The sequence below is a fragment of the Procambarus clarkii genome, chromosome 91 (genome assembly GCF_040958095.1).
Source record: "Procambarus clarkii isolate CNS0578487 chromosome 91, FALCON_Pclarkii_2.0, whole genome shotgun sequence".
Classification (NCBI taxonomy): Eukaryota; Metazoa; Arthropoda; class Malacostraca; order Decapoda; family Cambaridae; genus Procambarus; species Procambarus clarkii.
Genome location: NC_091240.1, coordinates 5,799,430 through 5,814,858, shown reverse-complemented (window position 1 = coordinate 5,814,858; position 15,429 = coordinate 5,799,430). Strand labels below are relative to the sequence as shown.

At 38.0% G+C, this 15,429-nt stretch overlaps 1 protein-coding gene across 6 annotated transcripts in view; it reads right to left on the bottom strand.

Annotated features, from left to right (window-relative positions):
• LOC123773965 (spermatogenesis-associated protein 20) overlaps window positions 1-15,429 on the bottom strand; it is a 32,511-nt gene that overhangs the window by 11,374 nt on the left and 5,708 nt on the right. For 3 of the 6 annotated variants that reach the window (XM_069318689.1, XM_069318691.1, XM_069318690.1), the window contains exons 4-9: window positions 11,607-11,750; window positions 10,871-11,017; window positions 6,553-6,674; window positions 4,668-4,803; window positions 2,928-3,010; window positions 388-556 (exon numbers count right to left, since the gene is read on the bottom strand). In XM_069318689.1, coding sequence (XP_069174790.1) covers window positions 388-556; window positions 2,928-3,010; window positions 4,668-4,803; window positions 6,553-6,674; window positions 10,871-11,017; window positions 11,607-11,750 — 801 coding nt within the window. The remainder of the gene's footprint in view (window positions 1-387; window positions 557-2,927; window positions 3,011-4,667; window positions 4,804-6,552; window positions 6,675-10,870; window positions 11,018-11,606; window positions 11,751-15,429) is intronic. The other 3 variants (XM_045767970.2, XM_045767969.2, XM_045767975.2) reach the window with 3 other exon arrangements.

Below are 15,429 nucleotides of genomic sequence, written 5' to 3'. Positions count from 1 at the left end.
AATGATAAAATATATAATTATATCTATAATATTTAAATGAGATTTAACTAAACAAAAGCACCTGCACATACTGATATGATATTCAATAAAGTAAATTCAGTTGCATAGGACACTTTCCTTCAGCGGGAGGCCTTTGTCTTTCGGGAGAGAGAGAGAGAGAACAAAAACTCAGCGTTGAATGTAACGAAACGCCATTTTCTGGGTGAACTCCGGAAGCTCCCTGGACCTTACCAGGCTGATATGTATGTATTAGACCGTAGCATCAGTCGATTGGAGTTCTTTTGCCTACCGGGACCACAAGCTAGAACCTGGCCCTCTCAGAGAGGCTATGGGAGCAATGGCCCACAGAAAAGAAAGATTTTACTCTATAGGTTGACTGATACTTACTGGGTGACTGAGGTCTCGCATCACGTACGTTAAAATGTCTCTCACAACATCTGCAAACCTCGTCTTGCCAGAGGCAACAAACGCATCAAGATAGGAGACAGTCAGCTGGGATTGGTCATAAAGCATCTTCTCAAAATGAGGAACGTGCCATCTTTCATCTGTCGAGTACCTATTAAAAAACGTCTCATATACTGTATGCTATATATTCAAGAATTACTAATCAGAAAGTGCATTAATAAAATATCTTAAAATGAATGCCCTGGGAAACAGTTTTCTATCTATTAAGACACTGACTATGTACAGTACTCTACTACTAATTTCCAAAATCAACTAAGATTAATATTGTGAAAAAAAAAGTCGAAAATATAATAACATGAGCAAACTTGTAAAATACACAGATGAAACTACCTGTACTGTACCAACAAAAATACAAGATCTGTATGAATTACACGGAACTGTATGATGACTACACGACACACCAGAAGATGAGAAGACGATGACGTTTTAGTCCCTCCTGGACCATTATCAAGTCGATTGTAGTAATGACTCGATAATGGTCCAGGACAGATAGAAAAGTCGTCGTCTCGTCATCTTCTGGTGTGAGGGTTAATCATCATATCTTCAGCCATGTTATTGTGACTCACTGTCTTCACATGGGACTGTAGTTTAGAATATTTTGATTGAAAACCTCAACAATCTCAACTGGCTGGTCGGAGTATACCTGATAACGTATACCCATTATCAAGTTATTGTACGTTATTTGAGAGTAGTATACTCTCAGTACAATTTTGTTTAGTAGTATAAATCAGTATGTAGGACACTGGAAAAAACATTTAAGGGGCTGATACGATTCATATGTACTCACCTAATTGTGCTTGCGGGGGTTGAGCTCTGGCTCTTTGGTCCCGCCGAAATTGTGTAATTACAATTTATAGAAATAATAGAATAAAATAAAAGAAATAATGTGTAATTACCTAAGTGTAGCTAGCTAGCTGGAGGAAGCCACCATTCCGCCCCTCCAATATAAATGCAATTCATCAAAATTTATCCAAACTGACCTACAATTCTGAATATAAAACTGATAAATGAAATATTTTTCAACAGACGAATTGATAGTGGATGTAAAACGTGATCAAACAACGGAAATTGAAAATATATTAATTTTATGAACATTGACTTGACAATGTTCAAGTCAATAGAACATTGACAAAAATTAACAAAAAACAGACATGTAGATTTAGGAAAATTTACCCAAATCTTCTCACAATTATATGAAAAAAAAAAAAACTGCGTTGAATGTAATGAAACATCATTTTCAGGGTGAGCCCCGGAGGCTCCCTGGAGCTATCAGACTGATATGTGCTATGTTAGTCCGGGGCTTTAGTTATAGGAGTTCTATGCTTACCGGGAACCACGAGCCAGAACCTGGTTCCCTCAGAAAAGCGCTGGGAGCAATGGCCTATGAAAACTCCACTCTTTGAGTGTATATTCATGTCTGCCATCGACCGGGGCTAGGCACCCAGAAAGGTAGGTGCCCTAAAACAGACTGGTAGAAAATTGCAACCCAAGACCGGAGAGAGCCCCAGAACCCCCCACCCCCAAGAAAAACAAAGTAACAAGCAAATCATCATCAACCTGATGTGCCGCTCATTCATGGCCCCCCCCACTCCTCCTTTTAAAAAGAATAAGGGGAGGCCCCACCCACTGAGCTGGCTGCTAGACCGACAGTTCGGAAACTGACAAATGGAAACAAAAACCGCCGCCCGGAGGGAGGGAGGGAGAGTGCCAGAGAGCCTCTGGCGGTCACCCAGAAAATGGCATTTCATTACATTCAATGCTGTTTTTGTTTTTTTATATAATTATGAGAAGATTTGGGTAAATTTTCCTAAATCTACATGTCTGTTTTTGGTCAATTTTTTTTTGGCTTTGAGGGAAATTTTTCCCCTCAGAAAAGATATATAAAAAAAAATTCTTCACATATATTTGCAATGAATGTAGATCATGAACAAATATAATTTTACGTGGATAAATACTCATTGTACAACATAATATAACCTAAAACAAAAAATATAAAATTACCCAAATCACATCACGTCTTGGAAGTTAGCCTGTAGACAGAAACATCTCTGATGGCTACCTAAGAAAAGACATCAAAATCTTAACCAACAAGGTGGTCAAGTTATTGTACGTCATCATCTTTTCTACGTAGTCCGAAGCTCATCATACTGTACTTTGTTTTGCATAGTACCAACAAAACATGATTTTAAAGTGAGCGTCTGAGAATCACTAGAACGCTGGAATAGTCACCTCATTTACCTTAAATGATTTTCGTGATTTTAAATATTAAACTACAACAAAGTAAAATGTCATCCATACTTCCGTGGAAATCAACATTCCATTCACTTGGACTCTATGAAACTTTCCTTATTAAGACTACTCAATAGCTCGGTCAATGGAGCAGCGGCCTCACACGCGTGGGGGGTCAACGGTTCAAGTCTCCTAGAGCCCAGGTGAATGGAACAACAGAGTCTTATAATTACCTGGCAAAACCCCGAGATATGTGATCATGAATGCCACCTCGATCCATTTTTGTCAGGGTATGAAGCGCCATTTCTAAACCTCGCTGGGAAGAAACATGATTACAACAGCATTAGGTATCACAAAATATGTTCCTGGTAATACAACAGAGTTGTTTATACAACGACGGGTTGTTTACATTGAAAAGCAAATCTTCCTAAACATTCATAGGGAACAGTCGGGGATTTTTAGTACTGTATTCTCTACTCTCTCTCCTTATGAATGTCCATCATGATAACTGTCTATCTGATAAAATTAAAACAATATTTTATAAATACAGTACATGGAAAAATTGTATATAATACATAATTTAAGAAAATAGTTTTGAAAGCAAATATTGCTAGAACTAATATCTTATTAACTCTATATCAAATAATCTAAATATTTCTTAGAAAGAATAATGAAAACTATTAAATCATGAGAGAAACGGAGGTCTCTAATATTAAGAGCAACAGGAGTGAAAGAAGCCACAGTTGATTAACTGAATGTGAATTACAGACATGGGCAAAGCCGAGAAATAAGAAAATGGATTAAAAAAGAGCAGTGATGACATTGGTTGACACAGCTTAATATTCTGTACAGAGGTGATGGAGACATAAGTCATGACTGACTTTGTATTATGTATCTATGTTCAGGTGATATAGAAAGATAGATTTAAGATATAGAAAGATTAACTAGCATGTATTTTTAGAGAACTTAAAATGCCTGCAATACCCCTTTGCAAACTAAGTTAATAATATCCAGTAATACTTAATGCTCCTACACTTGACCTTATGACTTTCTTGTAATATATATACAGTATAACTCAAGAGTAATACTGACATACTATACAAGTGAATGCGAAAGAGAAACCAGTTGTCTGAGTGGTTTCCAAAGTTCCGTACAATAACATTTATAATGTGTTGTAGATGTAAGATAGATACTACAAAAATAAGCCCACCAATCATGTTTGAGTAAGACCTGTCCAAATTTTCCCTGATGGTCATAGTATCTGCATTTGTGGCTATACCACTCATGTGTTTCACACAAATGTATCTTCCATGAACAGCATGACACTCATGAATAGTTTGTATGGAATACTGTGGTGGCGATGATACAGTATAATGGAACTCTACTTATCAGAACTATATGGGCTTGGCCTGAGTAACAACATAAGGTTTTTTAACCATCAGGTGACTTCTAAAGTAGCAAGACAAGTCGCTCTTTTACTAAATTGAAACAACCCAAAACGAAATCCTAACTTAAGCAATTTTAGCCGAACCCAACTTAGGCTACTTTAACCTATTCTAACTTGACTTTGACTTCACCAGAGCAAACACTGGCTATCCTAACCTATCACATCCAGAAAGTTTAAAAAGACATGGCTTAATGACATTAACAAGATAAAATACTATGCTTCTTCAGCGTACTCCTTTACCCCCTCAAACACCAGCTCTCTTACAACTGGATTACAGAATAATAGAATAAATACAAAGATCCAAAGTTACTGCCTGAATCACTAATATACATACAATGAAGGAGAAAATCATTCAAGGGAATTAATGGAATAGCACAGAGAGCAAATGTCACATGCAATCCCTAAAGTTTTTGGCAAAATTGTATTGCAGCAAACAAAATTGTTCAACATATAGTATCTTCAAGTGTGCAACAGGCATGTGAAGAAGCTAAATGGTCAAATAAAATATATTGAACAATCTGTATACCTTTGCATCATCCCGATTAGGGTGTAACGCATGATAGGTAAACAAGAAGTTGAAGTTGGATGGTTGTGGAAACTTAGGCGACTCACTAAACCCTCCAAACTTTCGCTCGTATGAACTGGACAGCTGGGCAAAGCACCTGGAAAAAAATTATAAGAAATGACAGTCTTAATTATAACAAATATTTCCTCACCCAATAGAATTATTTTAGTACACACACAGGTGGGTTTTCTATCTGTATAAAAAATGCAGACCTTTTAAAATCTTTCCAGGGGCCATTGCTCCCTGTGCTTCTCTGAGGGGATCTGGCTCGTGGTCCCCGGTAGGCTGAACTCCAATGACTAATGCCCTATCTTGAGGTTATCTTGAGATGATTTCGGGGCTTTAGTGTCCCCACGGCCCGGCCCTCGACCAGGCCTCCACCCCCAGGAAGCAGCCAGTGACAGCTGACTAACACCCAGGTACCTATTTTACTGCTAAGTAACAGGGGCACATGGTGAAAGAAACTCTGCCCATTGTTTCTCACCAGCGCCCGGGATCGAACCCGGGACCACAGGATCACAAGTCCAGTGTGCTGTCCGCTCGGTCGACCAGCTCCTTGGTCTAATATATCACATATTAGAGCCTGATAGCTCCAGGGAGCCAAAGGGGCTCCCCACAGAAATTACATTAAAATCATTTAATACAATTCGTATTAAAACTGAACAAAACTGACATTTTATTAAAATGACAGGACGGCTGGGAAATGTGAGAAAAGTGGTACTGTCCCGTTCAAAATGATACTTTTGGTCCTTACCCTGCAGTGATTCCAGGGTGCAAGGTCCCTGCGGCCTGATATGTGACCAGCCTACACTGAAGCCATAGATAGCAAGACATTACTTTAGTCCAAAATCCAATTAGAAAAAATCCATCAGACAATAAGAGGGACCTCTGACAAACTACTGGAGAGTAGTTTGTCAGAGGTCAAACCTTTGCCCCAGTCGAGGCCACTAGAGAGAGAGTGGCCCTTAGGTAAATAATAAATGAAGAACTACCCAAAATGATCATATAGTGTGAAGTTGTTACACACTATATGTTCAGTATATATACATACGTACTAAGTATAGACATTTTATTCTAAGCACTACGAATACACTAAATTTTATGCCATGTATGGGGATACAATAGTGAACTTTATACTGCATGCAAATTATATATATAACTGTATACTGTATCATGTTAACAGATGATATAGTTTTCCCCAAGTTAATGGCATAACTTACTCTATCTGAACTATGGAGAGGCATTTTGCTGCCTGAATTACAAGTGATCAATAACCACAAAGCAACTTTAAATAAATAAATAAATAAATAAATAAATAAATAAATAAATAAATAAATAAATAAATAAATAAATAAATAAATAAATAAATAAATAAATAAATAAATAAATAAATAAATAAATAAATAAATAAATAAATAAATAAATAAATAAATAAATAAATAAATAAATAAATAAATAAATAAATAAATAAATAAATAAATAAATAAATAAATAAATAAATAAATAAATAAATAAATAAATAAATAAATAAATAAATAAATAAATAAATAAATAAATAAATAAATAAATAAATAAATAAATAAATAAATAAATAAATAAATAAATAAATAAATAATATATATATATATATATATATATATATATATATATATATATATATATATATATATATATATATATATATATATATATATATATATATATATATATATATATATATATATATATATATATATATATATATATATATATATATATATATATATATATATATATATATATATATATATATATATATATATATATATATATATATATATTATATATATATATTTATTTTTCTTACTTGGCAACTGCCTCTTCTCCTGGTATGGTGGTAGTACCGGGGGCTGGTAGTCGTGACGTTCTGTCCAGTACCTCCATTATCTTCACTCCTGACTCCTTGAATCTTTTCTTGTTCTCTTGCCACTATGGAAAGTGGAAACATATCTGAATCAAAGTCAACTTTTTACAGTACATTAACAGAAACATTTAATATTCTCTTCTTTACAATAGGTTAACAATTAACAAACATGCAGCTACAACATTTCTATTAATACAATGGTTTCCAATGTTTAATAACCTAATCTCTCTAACTTGGCAAATCTTCAGTTGAACCCCCTTGTCCTCACATTACAATTTTAAAGTTTATGTAAATAACAATAGCAAAATACCAAATAATTGATCCCACTCTGTATAATATACCGTAGGAAACTTCAGTGTAATATTGAACATCTAATGGATTGGAAAAACAACAAAGCCCAATCAATTTGTTTTCTGCAACATATTGCATGCAAGTACTGTACTGTAATTACTTTCATTGCATCGAGTGCCTCATCTACTTGCATACTTGCAGAGCAAAGAAAAGTGCTACAAGTTTATCTATCAACTGATCACAAAAGTCTTCGTTCATTTCTGAAACAATTCTTTCCCCATTAGCATTATAAGCAAATTGTATATACTGTATAAGAATACATACTTTGTGTGTACAGTATGCAAAAAGTATATTTCTGACCAGATTCACTTGGTTGCCTCAATGAAAGTCTGCTATCATACAGGGAAGTGCATTGTGCCATTATAAAGAACAACATTCTAGATAACATCATAAGGAACTTTTCATACATCTCTGCAGTCATGCTGGTACTATGGAGCACTGGAGGAAATCATTCAGTTAACATGAGCTATAGAAAACTCAAAATCTGTATGCAATCAGATCCTTACAAGCCCTCTTTGGCAACCTTAAGCTCACCAAGAAGCCCCCAAAATACTAGTTGGCTTGTCCAGCTGCCCACTCCTGCTACCAGGTAGCAAGTAGCACCTGAACCACAACATGCTCCATCTCGCCAAACCTCACCACATGTGTCCCGATGAAAGAAAGAACATCGTAAGCAGGAAGGGACTGGGACAACTAAGCAAGCCTGCTCATGAAGGCATTTTATATATACTGTACACTCAAAGGCTAATTTTCTGAACTATCCCACTTGATTGCCCCCAAAGTACATGACACAAAGGCCATAGTCATCTTAAGGAATCACCTAAAAGACAAATGAGGGCACCAACACACACACACACACAGCAGCTGGTGAACAGTCATCAGGAAGAGACAGCTGAAAGCCACATACTGTACTACGAGCAAATATGAGAATGCCTTGAAAGGTACCTAGCTGACAGAGTTAAGAGTGTTGTTCCATGACAATGAGAACAGGTCCACCTGTGGGATGCTGAATGTGACACACCCGGATGAGTCGAAGAGAGGAAGCCACACATGATTCTTCCACGAGAACATGCAGGAGCTATACCACTGTACCCATTCTCTCCACTTCATCAATGTGGTTAGAATGGCTATATTTGAAGCACAAATTGTCCTCAAAACCTATGGAAGGTGCAGCTACAAAAAAAAAGTGAGAAATATTTTACCCACAGAGCACCATGAGGTGAGGGAGATGCTACCATCTGGTGGGAAGTGGCAGTTTGGACCAAACAGCCTGGCCGGGAGTAGCCGAAAAAACTCGTTTAGAAGCCACCTGTTATCACAAGCAAAAGCTTCAAAGGAAAATAATTTTTTATGGAAACATTACAGCCCTGCAGGGATGCTTAAAATTCCTAACAGTGCCATTTTGTGTGTCACTCATGCCAGACTGCACTACCCATGTTCAAGGAGAGTGGAATATTTCATGTGGGAGCAGCAGAAATATTTGTTTTAATCTTTGTGCTAAAATAAAAAAACTAGCATTGAATGTAATGAAACATATTTTTCTGGGGAAGGCCCGGAGGCTCCCTGGAGTTATTGGACTGATATATGCTATATTAGTCTGGGGCATCAGTCAATAGAGTTCTGCCTACTGGGGACCACGAGCCAGAAGCTGGCCCTAAGAAAGGCACAGGGAGCAATGGCCTATGGAAACCCCCATGTGTTTAGGAGCCTTCCATGCCTGCCATCAACTAGGGTTATTTCCTGGCCGCCTGTTATTCGGCAAATGTACCTGGCCCCGGTCATTCATGTGTGGCTTTGGGTCACAAGTTACAGCCAGTTGTCTCGCCTCCGAGTTGATGTGCACATTGTGGCCGCTTCCCGGGTAAGTCCCTCTTTTACTTGCCTTTGGTTACATAGCTCCTCAGAAAACCAGCATTGAATGTAATGAAATGCCATTTTCTGGGTGAACCCCGAAAGCTCCCTGGCACCCTCTCTCCCTCCAGTCGATGGTTTTGTTTTTGATGTTCAGCCTCTGAACTGAGGTGTGAATAGCTGGCGCAGGAGTCCGGGGCTCCCCTCTCCTCTTCCTGGGGAGGGAAGGGCTTCGCGGACAAGCAGCACAATGGTGGTGAATGACGTTTGCTTGTTTCCTTATGTTTTTGAGGGAGTTCTGTCTCTTTGTTTGGACTTCAGTTACAATTTCTTACCAGGTGCGGCTTGTTTTGTTATGCCTACCTTTTTGGGTGCCTAACCCCTGGTTGATGACAGACATGGAATGCTCCCAAGCACATGGGGGTTACCATAGACCATTGCTCTCTGTGCCTCTCTGAGGGGGCCAGGTTCTGGCTCGTGGTCCTCGGAAGGCAGAACTCCATTGACTGATGCCCCAGACTAATATAGCGTATATCAGTCCGATAGCTCCAGGGAGCCGGAGGGGCACCCCACAGAGAAATAAATAAATAATAATAATAATAATTTTGATAATAATAATAATAATAATAATAATAATAATAATAATAATAAATAATAATAATAAATAATAATAACATGAATGTGAATATATGGAAAATCAGATGTACATCTTGACTCAATTCATTCGAGATATAATCCATTGCAATTCTTATATTTCAACTATATTAATTATTGTACCATACAGTCTACTGTAAACTATTGTATTTAAATAAGTTATCCATTCTTTGCATGCAAAGGCTTGATCAATTATTATAAAATTACCACAATGCATGAATTAGCATTCACGCAACATGTACTGAGAAACTCTTCTTTAAAACATGTGATACAATGGAGAACACTTCAAATAATATAGTACCAGACAATCTGTATTTAAATAATCCATTACACAATTCAGAATACTGTGTTTGAAACAATATATTTAATAAAAAAAGCAAGGAGGATTCCAGGAAAAACAAACCTATGCTAAAAAATACAATATTTGTAAAACAAAAGCACTTTCTGAGCAGAATTGCTCCATTTAACTATAAGATAACTATTTGCTTTGTCAATAGACCAGAATCATGTACGGTCAGATATTGTGAAATTCTGACATTGGCGCCACATTGTTTCTTCAAATATTCCTGCAGGGTCGTTTAAGATGTTAGGGAGGTCCTAGAGAAAGCTTAAACCAGCCAAGAATAAATAACCGAGGTATGTCAGAAAGACTCAATGATCTACCGAACCCAAACTTTTAAATCACAAGTGGCCACCAAAAGAGAGCGCTCTAACTGCTCGTTTGCATGTCTGCTCAACCCAACACCAGATAACAGTACTGTGTATATCTCGGGTACCCCAAACCAGCATTATCTCGCATGCTCGTTGAGGTAGGAAGCAAACTAAGGAAAAGGTTATCAAGAGCTAGATTTGAGATAGATACTCAAGCTTAATCCACACAATTATAAAGTAATAAGGCTTGGGAGAGGAGAGAGAATACCAGATAAACTACAGTTTGCAAGGGAAGCAGTTGTGGGACTCAAAAATGCAAAAAGATCTGGGAGAGAATGTTACATCAAGCTTGACACTGAAGGACCACATTAACATAATAAATTCAGATACACATGCAAAACAAGCAAACACAGGGATAGCCTTCAAGAACTTGGCAGATCAACATAACAGACCAACAAACATAGGATTTTACAACATAATAAAAGTACCTGTCATGATTCTATAGTGTATAAACCATTTTACCAATGCTTCCCTAGCACCTCTAATGACCACAGAGAAATGTTTGAAAAGAACTCTGTGGTGCCAATGAACGACTCTTATCCTGCCCGACTGTACGTGATCCTGATCTAATGACACAGCTGACACTTACCTGAAACGGCTGCTAAAATAATCAAGAAATCACTAGTATAATTCACAAAGCAATATATAAATCCAAACTTCATATAAGATAACCTCTTGACGCTCCAGCACAAACCTGAGAAACAATAGACACGAGAAGTTGGGGAAATCCTGGCTGTCCATAGTAGCGGTCAGTGGGTGGGAAATATGTGCCGCCATACACAGGCTTGAGGTCTGGGGTCAGCCACACACTCATAGGCCATCCACCACTACCGCTGAGAGACTAAAATATGGATAGTGCACAATGACCTTGCTATTCAAGGAACTAATAAATTGATCAAATTGTTTATGGTATTTTCCTGATATCCTCCTGCCACTATCTTCCCAACACCATCCTGTAAAGCAACACAAACTTCTGGCAATTTTGTACTGAAAATTATACTGCATGTTTTACAATATAATATCCAGTTCAAAACTACTAATCACTTATTAGTGCATGATAAATGCCTTTCTTAATAACAAATTCTGACGCAAGAGAACACATCTGTCTTTCTTCAAAATACAGTGGGACAGTAATATACAGTATAATAAAATAGATTCAATCTTTAATTTGTATCCTCCCCACCGATAAAGAATGACAGATGCTAACTCCAAATCCTGTGTAATGTGAGGGGGGGAAATGTTAAGAACTCTCCTGGCACATCATAAAAAGAAAATCTATAAACAAACTTAACTAAAGATTGTCCATTAGACTTCAATATACTGTACCAATAATGTCATTATACATTGTATTACAAGAATACCAAGAGATTCCACATTTCTCCATTTTTTTTTCATGGGCTTAATTGTCTCCATTGTGATCAAATCCATACCTTTGCTGCTAAACTACTCAGCAATGTTCCAAAACCAATACGACCATATCGATCCTCCGGAGGATAATAAGTGCCACCAGCAACTGGGACTAAGTCAGGTGTAAGGAATACACTCATAGGCCAGCCACCCTGCCCACTGGAAGCCTGAGCAAGTCAGTAAGGGAAGTTTTATTATGTAAAACTGCCACATAATTCATTACAGACTGAAAATAGTAATAATAAAGGGATATCTACTTAAAACAACAATTTTATTCTAAATTATCCATTTGTGCATTTTTTATATTGTTTAGTTTTCAATATAAATAAGAAACCAAGATAAAATTTATTTAAAAGATTGATATTAATAAATAATTTGCCTAAAAACACTGTTTTCTCTTTATGCCTTTGTTTCTTTAATACAGGGTTGCACCCATCCACTGACCATTGGGTGACTGACTGACCACCCATTGACAAGTTAGAATCAAGCCTGATAATCATAAAAATATTCATTGCATTGTTTATTAACACTTTACCTGGCCCAGCACGCGAGCCCCAACCCACCCCAAAGTCGGCCTGGCATTTCCTGTGAGTGCGCACATGCACTAAACTATGTATACTCTTTTCAGTTTGATCACATCAATTTTTATGTTACGTCGTTGATTTTGGTATCAAATTGTTGGCAATAGAATTCTCTAAAGGGATATACAGTATGCATATAAGGTCAAAAAGCCCGGCGTGCCTCCCACAGCAAACCTGAAAATCAGCTGAGCGTTACCCGTGAGCACGCAACCGCACTAAAATGTGTATACTCTGAGTATACTGTAGTGTGAGTTTCACTTTTCTGTACTTTTGGGGAACATTACTTATCTTTTCCCTCAGATGTGTTTCTTTCCCTGCTTTCGTGATGGACTGGCTCTGTTCTTAATCACTATCCATCTTGGAATAAATGTAGTGTGTTTATAAAGGCACTAACAAATATAGCCAAGGAAAAATAACCAGAACGGGCACACGTTTTTGCACAAGGGAAGGCCGTAGCAGTCACGAGCACAAATACAATAACAATAGGCCTACCACGTGGGTGGCAGTGCCGTGATGCAGCATGGGCCATCACAGAAAATGGGAAGACGTTGGAACAAGTCCCATAATGATCGGAAAAAAATGGATTTTTAACGAATATTTTAGTTTGGGACGCAGCGTACGACCTCGCCCAGACTGAGTATATTCATATACGAACGCATTACGAGTTATCGGCCAGGCAAAGTGTTAAAGCACCTGAGGAGTGATATAGGTATTTACACTGTACTGGTGAGCTAAGCCAACAACTATATTTGCTGAAAAAGACAACAATATAAAGCACAGACATCCAGAGTTCTATATGAGATCATTCACGCCTCTCAGATATGATCCACAGTAACATAGACCTAGGGCTAAGTGCTGGAACCAGAGAGTTATTCAGTGCTTCATGCCTTTTATACAACAATATCTCTTACAAAAAGGCATAACTAAAACCTGAGTTTATCAGTTCTAAATGTACAACACAAAATGAATAACTAATAAATAAACTTAGGTCTCTCAAGTAAGGGAAATCAGGATTATAAATACAGATCATAACAGTAGAGAGATAAAAGGAAGCAATGAAAGTTGTACCTATACATAAAAACATTATTAAAAGATCATACATAAAGTCACACTTTTCCACTTTACTTCTGGTATTTCAAACACACACTATTCTTACCTCATTTCACACTTTCCCAGGGTGGGAGGAGACAGTAGTTTAGATACTAATTGTAAATAGGTGTGTAGAAAAAGACTATTGAAGATGAGAGTGGGAAAAGTAGAGGTATTAAGGTGGAGAGAAGAAACTGTGTCTGTGTGTGTGAAATAAATGTGAATGGCGAAGCACTGAAAGTGGTCGAAACAATTTAAATATCGAGATGTTTGAGTGCTAGAAGAGGTATTTGTGCAATCAAAGTTGAGAGTTGGGTCAGCTTGGAAAGGAAAGTGTAGGTACAATGCAAGCCCAGTTAAGAAAAGAAAGATAGGAATAAATGAAGCCTGAGATTTGTATGGAGGAGTACCAACTCTTATGAATGGTTGCAAGCCCAATAGAGGGGAATATACTGTACATGAAAAACTGGGGAATATACATGAAAAACCAGCTTTGAATGTAATGAAATGCCACTTTCTGGGTAGAGCCCAGGAGGCTCCCTGGAGCTATTGAATTGATATTAGCTAATATTAGTACCGGGCTTTAGTCATATGGAGTTGTCATACCTACCAGGGACCACTAGCCAGAACATGGTCCCCTCAGACAGGCGAAGAGAGCAATGATCTTATGAAACTCATATGTATGAAAGTATTAATGCCTGCCATCAACTGGGGTTGAGCACCCAGAAAGGTAATAGCTTCAAAATGGATCCTACCTGGTAAAAATATTGCAACCTGAGGCCAAACAGAGGCAAAAAAATCCTCCAAAGAAAAACAAAATAATAAGCAACATGTCATCACACCGCGTGACGACACTCCCCTCCCCCTCCTAGGAGGTGGCGGGTCCAAGCCCACCAAGCCGGCAGCCAGACCGTCAGTTTGGAGGACGAAAAACAGAAACAAAACCTGCTGACTGGGGGAAGGGAGGATGCCAGGAAGCCTCCGGGGTTCTACCCAGAAAATGACATTTCATTACATTCAACGCTGGTTTTCTGTGGGGAGAGCATCATCAGCTCCCTGAAGCTAACTACCCAAAGAGAAATAATAAAGGGATTTACCCGGGAGGCAGCAGCACCGTACAACTCATACCAAAGATGAGACAACTGGCTGCAACTGCCGACCCAGGGCGACACAAGACTGCTGAGGGCCCGGCACATTGACAAGATATCAGGTAGCCAGGACCCTGTTCAATCTCCAAAATCCTCGCACCCAAATATCTGCCCAAGACATATTGCCAAACACAGCAGGCAATATGTCTCTCCCCTCCCTACTCTGGGAGAGTGGAGGGGAGGTTGGTACGAACGAGTGGCGCACGGTGTGATATGTTGCTTGCTAGTTTCTTTTTCTTTGGGGGAGTTTTTTGCCTCTGTTCGGTTGCAATATTTCTACCAGGGAGGAGTCTGTTTTGAAGCGCCTACCTTTCTGGGTCCTCAATCCCGGTCGATGGCAGACATGAATACTTTTATACATGCGAGTTTCATGGGCCATTACTCCCTTTGCCTTTCTGAGAGGACCATGTTCTAGCTAGTGTTCCCCGGTAGGCCTGACAACTCCATAAGACTGAAGCCCAGAACTAATATTAGCTAATATCAGTCCAATAGCTCCAGGGAGCCACTGGGCTTCACCACAGAAAAAACAAGTCACTGAAATAGAAAGAGACAATCTGCGCAGCATCTGTGGTGTTAAGAAAATAGAATAAAGAATGAAACTATCATAGAGATATGGCATGCAAAAGCCAATAACCTGCAAGATTGAGGAAAGCATATTGGGATATGCTGAATGAATTGATGATGGCAGAATGTTGAAGTGAATTCAAGTGAATTTGAGGACAGGATAAGAGGAAGGTTAGGAAGAAGGTGAGTGAAATGGGGAAGGAAGTGGGAAACAAGTGTGGACAACACACGAGATATGATAACAAATTGGATCGAAGTGGTTTGTATGAAGAGACTAAAAAGTATTGGTATTTAATACATGCACAGTATATGGTAAGTCACAAGAATCACTGTACACCTCATCTTATGAAATGATGGAGTGCTGATATATGGATGACTGCTGGGGAGTGATAAGGTTTATTTATATTTGATACTACATGTATTTTGAATTACAGCACTGTATGTAATTAATAGACAAGTGACAT